This window comes from Paroedura picta, chromosome 3, assembly GCF_049243985.1.
Source record: "Paroedura picta isolate Pp20150507F chromosome 3, Ppicta_v3.0, whole genome shotgun sequence".
Lineage (NCBI taxonomy): Eukaryota > Metazoa > Chordata > Lepidosauria > Squamata > Gekkonidae > Paroedura > Paroedura picta.
The window spans coordinates 108,931,258-108,945,575 of record NC_135371.1 but is presented as its reverse complement, the minus strand read 5'-3'; the positions used below and the strand labels follow the sequence as shown (position 1 = coordinate 108,945,575).

Genomic DNA, 14,318 nt, shown 5'->3' with positions numbered 1-14,318 from the left:
ATTCCTGTCAGCAGTTCATGCTCAAGAAACAGGACTGCATCATCAGCTTTCCCAAGGTTTCTGGAATAAAGCCTGACATCTTGCGGGGTGGCCACTATAGGGGTGACTCCAAAGAGGGTTGCTACTTTGTGTGGCCACTTCAGCTGGGACAGAAGGGTGAGTGTATATGGTTTATAGAGCCAGAGGTACTGGGAGGGTTAAAGGACATGAGTTGATTGGAAGTGGGAATCCTAGTCTTCAATTGTGGAGATAGCTGGTAGGGATATTTCTTAGGGTAACATTTCCCTGTAGGACAGCCTTCAACAGTATGCCCCTCAAAGATAATTATGATTGAGCACTCAGAATTTGAGCACTCAGCATGGTAGAATGTTCATTCAAGTAAAATTAGAGCCCTGCAGGACATAAAACAGTTCTGCAGGTCCTGTAAAACAAGAGCTATTCTGCCAGGTCTATGATTGAGGCTAAACATATACCAACAACAAGCTGGCCTCCCTTCAAAAACAACAGCAACCAAACAAAGAACCTCCAAATATAACCAAGCATTCACTCAATATACTAACAAAGCACTTTATTCTCCTCCCTCTCTCAACAGAAAAATGGCACTGAATTCTGAATTTTTAGACTGTTTTAAATGTAATTTATCAATTTTAAATGTTATAATTTTAACCCACTGAAAAATGTAACTGCTGTAAGCCAACCTGGGCCCCTGAGAAAGGGCAGGATATAAATTTGAGAAATAATAATAATTAAAAAAAACATTTTGGTGGAAGAAACAAGCCTGGCCACTGGTTAGTCACTTGTCCTTCAAGTTTGCCTTACAGTCAATTGAGACCGGGTTGTAGATAAGCATGGTGTGTTATAGAGAGCTGGCTGGATAAAGCTGGGGGTATAAATCTGACCCTGCTCTGTCCTCCAGGTTTCTCTGTAGAGCAGCAGGCCAAGTCAGGGGATGGAGGAGCAATCAATGTGGTATACCATGATTCAGTCCATCGGTTGAGGTGCTGAGTGACTGGGATCAGGTAGAGATTCAGCTGATGTACTATTCCCATGATGTCAATCCGTCTCTTTTCCTGATCTAGTCAATCTTGTCTTGAGCATGGTAGTGTTCCCAGGTGACTCACCTGGGTGATCTCTGTCTGAAAAAGGAAGCAGTGACTCATACCCTGCCACTAATTTTGTTAGTCTTTAAAGTGTTTTGGCTTGTATAGCTGATGCAAGCCTGATTCCATGAGATCTTGGAAGTCATGAGGTAGAGGCAGGCAATGGCAAACCACCCCCAGATATTCCTTAACTGGCTTCCGGACAATCCTCAGATGGCTACACTACACTTGTCAGACAATAAATAAGTAGTCTTTAAGATGATACTGGACTCTTGCTTCTTTCTACTGGGTAACTTTCATATCCATGTTAAAGGTTGTCAGGAATGGCCCAAGATTTCATGAACTCCATGACAACCATGGGCCTGCCCCCAAAGTGATTATTGGCTCCACACATTTAGCAGGGCACACATTGCATTTGGTCAAATACACAGTTGGGGGGGATGATCTAGAGGTGGTTGAATTAAAGGTTATTGCCTAGTCATGGACAGATCATTACCTAATAGAGTTTAGATTTACTGCTTTCTCTTTCCTCTACAGGGGTGCTGAACCAATTAAGATAGCCTGCCCTTGGTGCTTAATCTATCCTGATAGGATCTTCTTAGCACTGGGGATTTTCCCTCCTCGTTGCTGACTATTCTGTCAAGTCTTTTAAGCACTCTCTGGAATAGGGAGATGACCTGGGCAGTTGACACAACTGTCCCTAAGCCAAGCAATCTCCCTGGTTCACTGGGAAGCTGATAATGATGAAATAGGAGGGATGATGGCTAAAGCACCACTGATAAAAAACTCAGAGTGATGCTGACTGAATGTAGAATAGAGCCCATTATGTTCTGTATTCATATATTCTCTAGGTAATAATTTAATTGGGGATCCAGAATTCTAGTATTTTAAGAAATAATAAATATAATTTCTGTGTTATTTTCTCTACAAAGAAGTTCATACATTGATATCATGATACTTGCAATTTTATTTTCAATTCCTATTTTAATACTTATTACTAATATTAAATTTGAAATCTTCACTATTAACTGCAGCACAGTGACCTAAATTTTTCCATTGAACTCCATGACTTCAATATTTCCTTCCTCTGTGGTTACAGATAATTCACTTTATTAGAGAGTATATAAAGATGTTTTGTCACAATGACCCATTATGCATGGGCCAGAATGCCCGCACTGGCGGCAGCAGGACATTGGGGGAAATCCCCGATTATGCAAGCCCCCGCCGCCAGAATGGGCATGGCCTGGCCCAGGGCCAGGGCAGGCCCACGTTATGGAAACGCGGGTACTGTCGCGGTTTCCTGGATACTGCGGGCGTCTGCACCGGCTGGAGTGGGCCGGCGCTGTGCATAATTGCCAGTGCTGGGCCTTTCAGCCCGCTCAGCCTCAACCTACAGTGTCCCTTTTTTTATTTTTATTATGAAATAAAACCATTGAAAGTGTAAAGTCTTGTCATTGTTTTTGGAAATTGTTGTTTCCCATTTTTATATTATTAGTATCACTTTTTTTACAAATTAATACTGTATTAAAGATGACTTTAGAAAAATGAATATTTTATAAATGGAAGGAAACATTCCCACAAGAGTAAACATGCAGCCATCAATCAATCCTACGGCAAAACAATTTACAGAATGTAGCCTCTTCATCAAATGTAAGCAGAACTCCTCTACAGTAGAACTTCAATATATAATCCACCTACGTCCACCTAAATATATTACATATCACCAACTCTTATCAAGATATGTATCTCAAAATGAAGCATGAATTCTCAAGACTATTGTTGCCACCATGCTGACATTTGATATTATTCTGGATTTATATGCCTAGTTAACTTAGAATCCTTATACAAAGCAACTGGTCAGTAAGGAATCTGTTGAAATTAGCAGATACATTCAAAATGCACAACAGTTTATGTTATTTATAATTTGTCTCAACAGGAAAAATAATACTCACAACAATTGCAGAGACACAAGCCCATCAAAAAGGCCCTTGGGAATCTCTGTAATTTTATTTCCATAGAGTACTCTGAAAAACAGGAAGAAACAAATATATGGTATGAAAAGATCTTCTATTTATGATGTTTCCATCTCCCATTATTAAGTGGTAGATAACATAAAGGACTTTTAGCTAATTAATTGGTCTCTCCCAACTTTTATCATTGAAAAATTTGTTGAAATTGTGCAATATATTGTTAAAACTTTATTATTTCACCTCCAACACAAAATATATTGGACATCATGCAGTGCAAAAACATTGCAGCTTAATAATTACCAAGTTCATCATGAAAATTCTACAGAGATGAAAAAAAAGTAGCTGTGTGTATAGTAGTTATAAATATGACATGCTCTAGTTAGTTTTGGATAATTAGTGGGACTGCAGTTTTGCTAAAAAAGCTTTAAACTTTTGTATATCACAGCTTTTTACTCTGCAAACATGCATTAGAATATACAAAATGCTCGAAATACTGATACATATAAATAATTAAATGTAGCATTGAATTATACAACTGAACATATAAAGAGCATCATTGCTTGTTATGATAAAAAAAGCATATTATCTTTCAAACCTAGGAAAATATTTGTGTAACCTTCATAACGTAATTAAGAACTGGACTAACGGTTATACCCGTCTAAGACTATTGACATCAATTGCTTTAGAAGAGCGTAAATTTGTTTAGGATTGCACTGTAAATTTCTTTCCATATTCTGATTACCAGAAAGATAAGAGTCTTCAGCCTTTTTTTTCAGTTTCTTAGATGCTTACAACACCAGCTTAAGCAGATTTACTTAGAATACTATAGAGCCTATTCAGTGGGACTTCCAGGAAACTGTTACAGTGAAGTCAGTGGCTTAGATGGGAGAAACAGCACTTCACAGGGCAATGTTAGGCACTTACAGCCAGTGTGGTAGACTAGGATCTCAAAGATCCAGGATTGAATTCCCATTCTTCAATGGGAGTTTGGTGGGTGACCTTAGGCCAGCCATACACACTCAGCCTAACCTACCTCACAGGGTGGCTATGGGGATACAAGGGAGGCAAGGGCAACAATTAAAGCCTCTTTGGGTCCCCAATGGAAACAAGCCATTATAAATGAAACAAATAGCATCTGGCAAATGAAAAACAAATGACAGTATTGCTGGAGTGAAGATCTGTATTACGAAATAAAGCAAAATAAGCCCTGGGGACATGCAGAGAGAATTATTTAGAACAAAAAAAACCCACGTAGGTGATACAATAATGGGTACTACTGTCAAAATTTCTCCTTTTCATTTGGTGTTGCATTTACTACCACTAGACAACTAGCTTCCTTGCAGCAGGATAACACCCAAGAAGAGATAGGGATGTGCTGTTTTGACAACTCAACTGGTTTTGAAAAGACAGAACCAAATAGTTAAAAAGATGGTACACTCCCTTGGTCAACAAGTTGATTCTTAATATGCCAATCCTGTGGTACCAGGAGCTGTGTTTATATTACACTGGGGTTAAGGGAGACGGACAAAAAAAGAAGCAGCAGCATACAGCAGGTGATTGACAAACACTTGATATGTTGGCAAACCTTTCTAAATACCAGTGTCTAATAATATTTTGTTACATTGGTGCTTTCTCACAACCAATTTCATTATTTAGAAATAGTTTCCACTTCTTTTTCTTAAGAATAACATAATCTAAAAGCAGTCTGAAGACTTCAAAAGGACTTGGAATGCAAGCAACAGAAGAAAACTTATGCTTAACAGCCCTGCACTTTTAAAAGCTTCACAAATTCTGGATAATAGCTGTTTTGAATATCAGAAACTCCAAGGAATGAAAGGTATTTCCAGCATAATAAGTCAAACAATTACAGGTAAAAATGATTACAGCCATGGTCTACCATCATATTAATTCAATACCATCTTTCCCCCTCTCTGACTATAGCCTTCCCTCCAATCATAACACACTCTTACTCATTATGTGAATGGCATTGTCAAATACTAGGCTTGGCTGTGTGTCTGGATCGGAATGGATCTAACCTTTAAAAATTGGTTGGGAGTCTGAATCAGAAGGCGAAAGAATTTCATGTTGTACACAGACCTGAAATAAATTCTCTCACTAGTGAGCAAAAGACAACTGGCCTGACACATAACATGAAATGTCTCCAGACAGTCTGGGAAAGGTCTTCTAAGCTCCAGCACTGCCAAGTTAAATGTGTGGAAAGCCTACTGGCAACCAGAAGCCTTATATATCAGATACTCTGGACAAGAAGATTGTAAGCCCCTTGAGGCTAGTAATATATCTCTCTTTGGTGATACTGCTGTAGTCTATCTTGAGCCCACATAATAGGGTGGGCTATAAATATAACACATAATAAAAAGCAGATGCTAATTTCTTACTCAATGATTATTCATTTTGATGATATTCAAGCTAGTGGCCTCACTGAATTAAATTAAAATTCATTTCAGTTTATTGGGTCATGGAAGAATTAAAAAAGAACGTACACAATATATAGTCACTTTGGCTTTCAGCGCAATTCAGCTGCCATGAAAAAGCAAGCCACCCTTAACACTTACTTGCTCAAATATAAGCAAAATTAAGTGAAAACGGAGTTTACAAGGAAGCAGAATAGACTAGTATGTTTTTAGTATGCATTTAAGCCTAGCGTTCAGTACATTTATGACCATCTCAACACGAGCGACTTGTGAATTACATGAGAAGATTTTAGTACAAACAACAAGTTCTGATCATTGGGGACCTTTGGGGATTTTTGAGGAACAGTATCTAAAACATTTCATGTCTACCTAACAAACAAAGTTGCTTAATAAACATAGTTCTGTAACTCAGATTACTATTTTCATGTTTTTATCCCCATGGTCATAACAGACAGGCCATCATGTATCACAAATCAGTCAATAGGGTAATTAACTCGGCAGAAGTCACTGATGTTTTGGATATCAAGAAATCCAGGGGGGGGGGGCACTGAACTTATGTTGTGGATCACTGATTCTGTGTAGCCAACTTTGCTTTCCCCCTCCCATAAGTGTCCTAGGAATTCCTGAACCCCTGCAGTTAGTTTCCAGACGGTGGTGGTGGTGGTGGTAATCAGTGAAATAGTTTGCTTGCATAGGTGTGTCTTCTGCATGTGAATGAGCTTTGGATCAAAGCTACTGTTGCCAGCACCGATGGTAATCACCGTTGCTCAGGTCAAATGACAATCCATCATTTAATTACAGTAGGTATATCAGTGTATGATGTGTAATTTTTTGAAATAAAAAGTACTATTTCCTGGTAGTGCCAACTTAGATTTTAATTTTGTTGTTACATTTTAACAATGCAGTCTATCACTTTAGCTCTAGGAACAGCTGTTTTGCATATAGCTTTGTATCACAAAATTTAGACAGTTAACACCTTGTTCTGATAAAACACCTCATCACATACAGGACAAATTTTAAAGAAATGGGTGACAGCTAAAATGCACTTTGCATACCAAGCAGTCAAGAGAGAATGTTTAACGAGGCATGCAGTACACAAGGCTTCGTGGAGGATGAAGCACTGAGCCAAGACCCAGAACAAATTCAGCCACTGGACTCAGGCTGCATTTATATGACATTACAGAATTCAATGTTCAGATAATTTTCATCCTTTCACTCTATTAATAACTGGACCGACTTATCAAATCCCTTCACAAATTTCAGAGAAAGTAGGTTAAAGTTCTTTTAGTGTTGGTTCGCGAATGTACAGAATTCAATTTGAATTCAGTCTTCTATGATCCAGTAGATTCAACATGGTGTAGTGGTAAAAGAGCAGTGGACTCTTATCTGGAGAACAGATAAAAAACCAAGCTATTTTGCTTATCTACTGTAAATGAGATCACTACATCATCACTTGATTCCAAGCCTCTTTGGTCTGAACTTCACAGTTTCTGTCCTGATTTACAACTCTTTGTCTAAGACTGTCACGCAAGGAAATGGACACTCCAGGACTAATGATGCCTTCTTACACAGAGTTCCTCCAGTCTGAGCCAATTTAAATCAATTTGCATTGTAAGTAACAGGAACAATGATCTGAGCAGTTTTTGTACCTTAAAAAGGTACAGTATGGATTGGACTAGAGCTTGGAAAACTGTGATGTGTTAAAAAGGTTGGATGTTTCTCAACAGTCAATTTAACATATGTGGCCAGAAAATGCAAGAAGACAGTTTGGGTAAGTATGTGCATATTTTATTTAGGGGGTGGTCGGAATAGAATCCTTTTTTACCAATATGAAACATTTATAAAGAACTGTAGAATGTTATTTGGCATACATACGTAGTTTGGCACGTACAGTTTTGCATACACAGGCTCCCCCCCCCCCATTATTTCCCCATATGAAGTTTTGAAAGATTTGCTGCTTGCACACATGTTTGACACTGGATGTAAGACTATGCTACATCAAAGGACAGGATAACTGTGACTTACACATGCTGTCAAGTGCTTCTACTTATGTTTGCACACAGGGAAACTGCTTTGCTGGTTTTCAAAACTGGGTTTTGATAGGTGTGCATAGCCTTTTTGGCCCTGGCTCTGGCCTGGTGGAATGAGCTGCCAGCAGAGATGCAAGCCCTGAAGAGCCTGACCTCCTTCCATTAGACATTTGGTTGAGGACAAGTACCACTATCACCATCTGAATGGGCCCCTCAGCTGGATCTTTACTCCTCCCAATCTTGAAGTATGCCAGTCAATACTGGCATACTTAGTCTCCAGGGGTGAAAGGGGAAGATTTAATTTGTTAGAAAGGTTTTAGGTTGATACATTTTAAAGATCTGAACTGTATTGTATGGGTTTTTAATCCTTCAACTGTTGTAAGCCACTCCAAGACCATTTGGAAAGGGGCAGCCTATAAAACTAAAATAAAAATAAATAAACACATGAAGGATTAAAGTGAGTGAGTTCTGTTCACTGGAGAATGCAAACTACTGGAATGCAAATGAAAGACAATCAATCAGATGTATGTGTGGCAGTCTCTATTGTACACATTAGATGGGAAGTTTATAGGTATTGCAGGTTATTAATGGCAACTTGGCATGCAGAAATAATAGAACTAGGAGCAGATCTTCAGTAGCTGGCCTGATGAATAAACATGGACTTAACTCTAAAATGATGTTGATATTTTATTGTTAGCTCTGAGAAATCCATTAATTATCCCTTTATATATCGTGCTTTGATCTTTTTTTTTAAGCACTGGTTTTTCAAAGCTTCTCTTCCAAAGATTTTAAAATCTGTGAGTTTGTAAACTGTTGAAGCAGCATGTTTTTTAGACAAATGTGAACTCCCTCCCCACACCATATTATTAAAGACAAAGACAAGTGAGGAAAACATGCCAATATCTGCATTTTACTGGATTATTCCGTATTTAACTTCATATGTCTCATTTGAGAAAACAATATACTAGGCATTTAGTGATCAAGGCCCCAGGGTTCTAAGCCTGGATCCCCAGCTTGGCATATGTGTTTGCCATGGTGTCCACCAACACCCTTCCTGGTACTTGCTAAGTGTTTTTAGGAAAGGGTAGGGCTCTTGCATAGCTTGGCTTCTGATTGGCCACTGGAGATCTGATTAGCTGTGCAACTGCCACCACAATATTAATCTAATTCTCTTTTGTACCTCTTTATTCCAGTTTATTTTTTTAAACTACCTCTCTTCTCCTCTGTACTTGGGCTTTGTGTGTTTGTCTGTGTGGCCCCACTTCTTAGGGCAGTAATTCTATGTTGCCCTCAACCCCACCCACTACACTGTCCGAGTATTTCAAAGGCACTCATGGTCTCAAAAAGATCAGGACCCACTGATCTAAGAATATAATTTGCAGATTAAAATTTAAAAATACATGGATCTCTGATCTTTATTCAGCAAGGCAGTCTCAAAAAAAATTATATTTTCTGTTGTTAATATCAATATAACTTTCCGTCAAAGAAAAATACTGCCTGTGCTTATGTATTCAAGGGCTAAATAACTAACCTTTATAAAGTATTCATCTATATAAAAATCTGGAGTTACATAAACAATGTCATCTTCAAGTCTGTCTAATCAATTTCCAATTTACAGAAGATTAGGGCCCTCACTCAAGGTGACAAATGCAAAGAGAACAGGAAAGCATCGCAAACTCAATATTTGATCTATTATTTTGAGATTCTCTCCAAATCTCCTATTCAAGGTTACCCTCTACTTACAGTGAGGTGAGAGATTTCAGGCCCTGAAAAGCATCTGATGCAATATCCGATATTTGATTCTTGCTGATATCACTGTAAAGACATACAATGGAAAAAGCAAGGAACTGATTAAACCAAGATTTGCCAATGTGCCCTAAGCATTTTTAAATTATTTATCTGTAGATAGCAGTGACAAACAGGCTAGCCCTGCTTAAAGTTTTTAATCCTGTGAATGCAAGATTATTTCCACTGAAAAGATAGCAAATATTGGTGAAAAGTTGCTAACAGTCACTAGGAACACATTAATTCTGTCTTGCTAAAGTAAAGTACTAAAAAGACACAACTGCACTTTGGAACATGCCTTCTTTATGAAAAACTTGTTCTGTCTCCTCTGATACTGGGAGATGAGATCCACTCACAGATCTTGCCATCTCTTTATGATCTCTGCAATGGATTTCCCTCCACTACCCAACTATTGCTTCTTCTAATCAGTGTCTAATAATGATGAAGTCTTTTTTCCTCCCTTCCCTGGGAACTAGCATATAATAAGATTTCCTATCAGGGACACTTGAATGATTAAAGCACTTTAAGAGGAATTGGTTTTGACATTCAAAATAATCACTATTAATTTAGATAGAACTGAATAATGTTTTATGAAGGGAGGAGGGTTTGCCCCATACAAGTGTATTTGTTTTTATAAAGCTCAGTTCTGGGATCTAATCAGAAACTTCCCCCACCTGTAAACTGGGGTTTCAATTCTGTTCAATGTAAGAGCATCCTTTTTGTTGTCTTTTCAGCTTGATTCACAATCTATGATTAGACCTGGACACTACCTATCAAGGTTCATAACATAAAGTTAATATCTATATCTATATGTTTAGCATTGGGACTTCTGGGATCTTTTACATATCCTACAAATACATATTATTGCTTTCAAACCAAATGACCATCAGCAGGCCTGTTAATGAAGTTCTTCAACTTTTCTCTTGGGATAGGTTTCCGAATATAAACACAGCCATGTTTTGCTTTCTTTTACTACTGACATAAATGCAGAGTAATTATACTGAAGTTGCTGAGCATTTCCCAGACCAACAATGACACTGTATTAAAAAGAATCACTATATTTTCTTAGAAATTAAAACTATTTTCTGTCAAAGATAATAAACATCCTATTACCACATTTGGAAAATTACTCATATGAGAGCAGTCTCCCCTGCTAGAAGCCAGTTGGTTAAAATTAAGTTATCATTAAGCAAGTACATTTGCCTCTGGCGTTTTCTCTAAGAAATTTTATGTTAAGGAAAAATATTGAGTAGACAGAGTAACTCCACAGGACAGAAGATAATCTAGATGTTATTAATGGCATCATGTTAACACTACACTAGCGTTAACACACTGGCCTAAATAAGTATAAAAATCTGAAAACATTATCTGATAATCCACACAAATCTCACCATGTAAATTAGAATTAAATATATTTTGCCAAACAAATACATTAGGTCAGTTTTGTATGAACATGGGAAGTATTACTTTACCTTTCAACAACTCTACTCAGCGATTTGAAAAAAAAATTCAGAGGTCTGACTTGCTAGGAGATGCTAAAAATTTGAATGGTATAGCTTGAGATCTGAGAAGTGAAGCAGGGTCAGTGCTTAGATGGGGGATTGTGCATTGGAAGGCAATGGCATACCCCTTCTGCTTCTTACTTGCCTTGAAAGCTCCTGGCTGGGGTCACCATAATTCATTGTCACCTGATGGCACATACATGCATATCAGGGGTGCTGAAGCTACCACAGTGATTGCAGTGTTCAAGAGCTACCTTTGTACATGTAGTTCTTACCCATAGAAGAAGAAGAAGAAGAAGAAGAAGAGTTGGTTCTTATATGCCACTTTTCCCTACCCAAAGGAGGCTCAAAGCGGCTTACAGTCGCCTTCCCATTCCACTCCCCTTGAGTTCTTCCCATAATTAGTAGAATAACTGTGCACTTCTGTTGGACTCACCAGATCACCACTATCAGCGATATACATTAAAAATATATTAGAACATTTAATGTACTTACATTCTTTTAAGTTTCTTATACTGAGAGAAAGCTCCGGGAGGGATGCTTCTGATAGAGTTCTGTTCTAAGCGGCTATAAGGAAAATGAGAAATGTTAATTTCAAGTTTGAAAAGAAACAGAAATAATCTTTCATAGAATAACAGAGTTGGAAGGGATCTCCTGGGTCATCTAGTCCAACCCCCTGCACTATGCAGGACACTCACAACTCTATCGCTCATCCACTGTAACTTGCCTCACCCTTGAACATTCACAGAATCAGCCTCTCTGTCAGATGGCTATCCAGCCTCTGTTTAAAAATCTCCAAAGATGGAGAACCCACCACCTCCCAAAGAAGCCTGTTCCACTGAGAAACCGCTCTGTCAGGAACTTCTTCCTGATGTTTAGACGGAATTTATTTTGAATCATAGAATCATAGAGTTGGAAGGGGCCATACAGGCCATCTAGTCCAACCCCCTGCTCAACGCAGGATCAGCCCTAAGCATCCTAAAGCATCCAAGAAAAGTGTGTATCCAACCTTTGCTTGAAGACTGCCAGTGAGGGGGAGCTCACCACCTCCTTAGGCAGCCTATTCCACTGCTGAACTACTCTAACTACTCTTTATTACTTACATTAAAACAAAACAAGTGGCACCTTTAAGACCAACAAAGATTTATTCAAAGTGTGAGCTTTTGAGTGCAAGCATTCTTCCTCAGACAATCGAAAGCTCACGCCTTGAATAAATTTTTGTTGGTCTTAAAGGTGCCACTGGACTCTGATTTTGTTTTGTTGTGCTGCTTTAGACCAACATGGCTACCCACTTGAATCTATACTTACATTAAAGTTACATTAAAGTTTATCAGGAACCCTTTTCAAGTAAAAAAAAAAAACTCCTCAAAGCAATATATGACAAAAATTAAAATATTGCTACAATGTCATTTTCAAAACCCCACCAAAAATAATAAAAATAGTCAACTGCAGGCTAAAATATGACAGGAGGGCACTCTGGATGAATAGATGTTCACATTAGATTCTCTGTACTTCACTACCAATAGAAAGTTGCTAGAATGTGTATGACAAAACAACACAAAAAATAGAAGTCCAAGATGGTTCCAGTATGTTTCTTAATGTAATAAACAACCGTTTATAAACTACCTGAAAGGGGTTAGATAGAAGTAAATTGTACCTCAGGATCCTGAAGGGATGTCCTTGGAGGTACTTTCCTGCTCTACAACTCTGTAATTTGTTTTGTTCTACCAAGAAATGGCTACTTTGCCCTTTGGGAGCTTTGTTTTTAAGGCTTCAACAACTATTCAGGTCAAAGGACAATAATAAAACAGCAAAACCTGGAGAGAGTGTGGAGCAGCCTGAAGGAGTCAAATATATATTTTCCTGAACATCATGTGGCATTAGAAATAAGTCCCTATATGCTCTGGCTTTGATTTTTGTTTTTATAAATTGCTTGGCTGACCAGACACTCAACAAAACAAATGATCACAGGAAGAAGGAGATACACTTACAGGTGACAAATGAATTTCAAGTGAAGAATAGACTCCTGGAATCCTGTCCTAATCAATCACAAGGTTCAGCATGTTTTGTCACCATTGCAGCTAGCACTCACACAATTCACAGACAGGGTGTGAAAAATACAAGGGATGTATATTCAAAAAAGGTTGCTACCAGATAGTTTCCAAATAATATTATTGTTGTTGTTATTTATTTATTTATTAGATTTATTACCTGCTACTATCAGTCAAGCCGTCTCACAGCAGGTTACATAAAAATACTTCTCATAAAATGCATAAAACGCTTAATCCCCTATCAAAAACAGCATCTTGGCGACAAAAAAATATCCTCTTCCCTCCCAATCCAATAGTTCCCCCACTCTGCTCCTCAAGGGACACTCCGTGGATGCCAACTCCACTGCAGATGGTCTAGCCTGGAAGGGCCCATCTGCTCTTCTGCACCATGGCCTCAACCAAGAACCCAGCAGAAGAGCTCTGTCTTACAGGCTTTGCAGAACACAGAGACCGTTTACGCACTGGAGGTTTCATGCCGGGCTGCAGGCTGGAGTTTTAGTCGTGGCAGGTTGCCCCACCTCCTCCTGCACCCACATGGTGGAGCGTTGGCCATGTGCACCCCCATCTGCCCCTGATTTGTGCTCCTGCATGGGAGCTGGGGCAGTGATGTTCCCAGTGTGTAAACAGTCAGAAAGTTCCTGCAGGGCCCTCAGCTCTTCCAGGAGCTCATTCCACCAGGTCAGTGTCAGGACAGAAAAAGCCCTGGGGCTGGCCGAGGCCAGGTGAACCTCCAGGGGGCCAATTATGACCAGCAAATTGGTACCAGCAGAGTGCAATGCTCTGCGAGGGCATAAGGCAGCAGGCAGTCTGTTAGATATAGAATCATAGAATCATAGAGTTGGAAGGGGCCATACAGGCCATCTAGTCCAATCCCCTGCTCAACGCAGGATCATCCCTAAGCATCCTAAAGCATCCAAGAAAAGTGTGTATCCAACCTTTGCTTGGAGACTGCCAGTGAAGAATATGGGGTGGGGCAAAACCATGTGTCTTGAAGGTAAGCTTACAGTCAGATCAAATTTAGATTGCAGCTATCTCTTTCTATTTCTTCAAAGGAATTATCTACACTGATGATAGTGGTTTTGGATCAAATTAATAGAATCCACAATGAAAGAGCAATGCTCTGTTATGAAATCTGGGATATGCTTACTGTGTCAGAATTCATCCCTGCTGCACTAGGCAACCACGAGGAAGACCACTGCCCATGCAAAGACTACAAGGTTTTGAACAAGATTGTGCTAGTATGGTTTATTCATTCATTTGTTTTCTCCATTTCTACCCCACCTTTCTCTCCAGTGGAGACTCAAAGACTCTTACACTGTCTCTCATTCATGTAGTCTTGTGAGGTAGGTGAAGATGAGAGTGCATGATTGTCCCAAGGTCACCTGGCAAGCTTCCATGGCAGAATGGGAATTCAAACCTAGGTCTCACAGGTCCTATTATATTTGCTA

General features: G+C 39.0%; 1 protein-coding gene across 4 annotated transcripts in view; it reads right to left on the bottom strand.

Annotated features, from left to right (window-relative positions):
* SLIT3 (slit guidance ligand 3) overlaps window positions 1–14,318 on the bottom strand; it is a 713,209-nt gene that overhangs the window by 219,293 nt on the left and 479,598 nt on the right. For all 4 annotated transcript variants that reach the window (XM_077327142.1, XM_077327144.1, XM_077327141.1 and 1 more), the window contains 3 exons: window positions 11,315–11,386; window positions 9,276–9,347; window positions 3,053–3,124 (listed from right to left, as the gene is read on the bottom strand). In XM_077327142.1, the coding sequence (XP_077183257.1) occupies window positions 3,053–3,124; window positions 9,276–9,347; window positions 11,315–11,386 (216 nt within the window). The remainder of the gene's footprint in view (window positions 1–3,052; window positions 3,125–9,275; window positions 9,348–11,314; window positions 11,387–14,318) is intronic.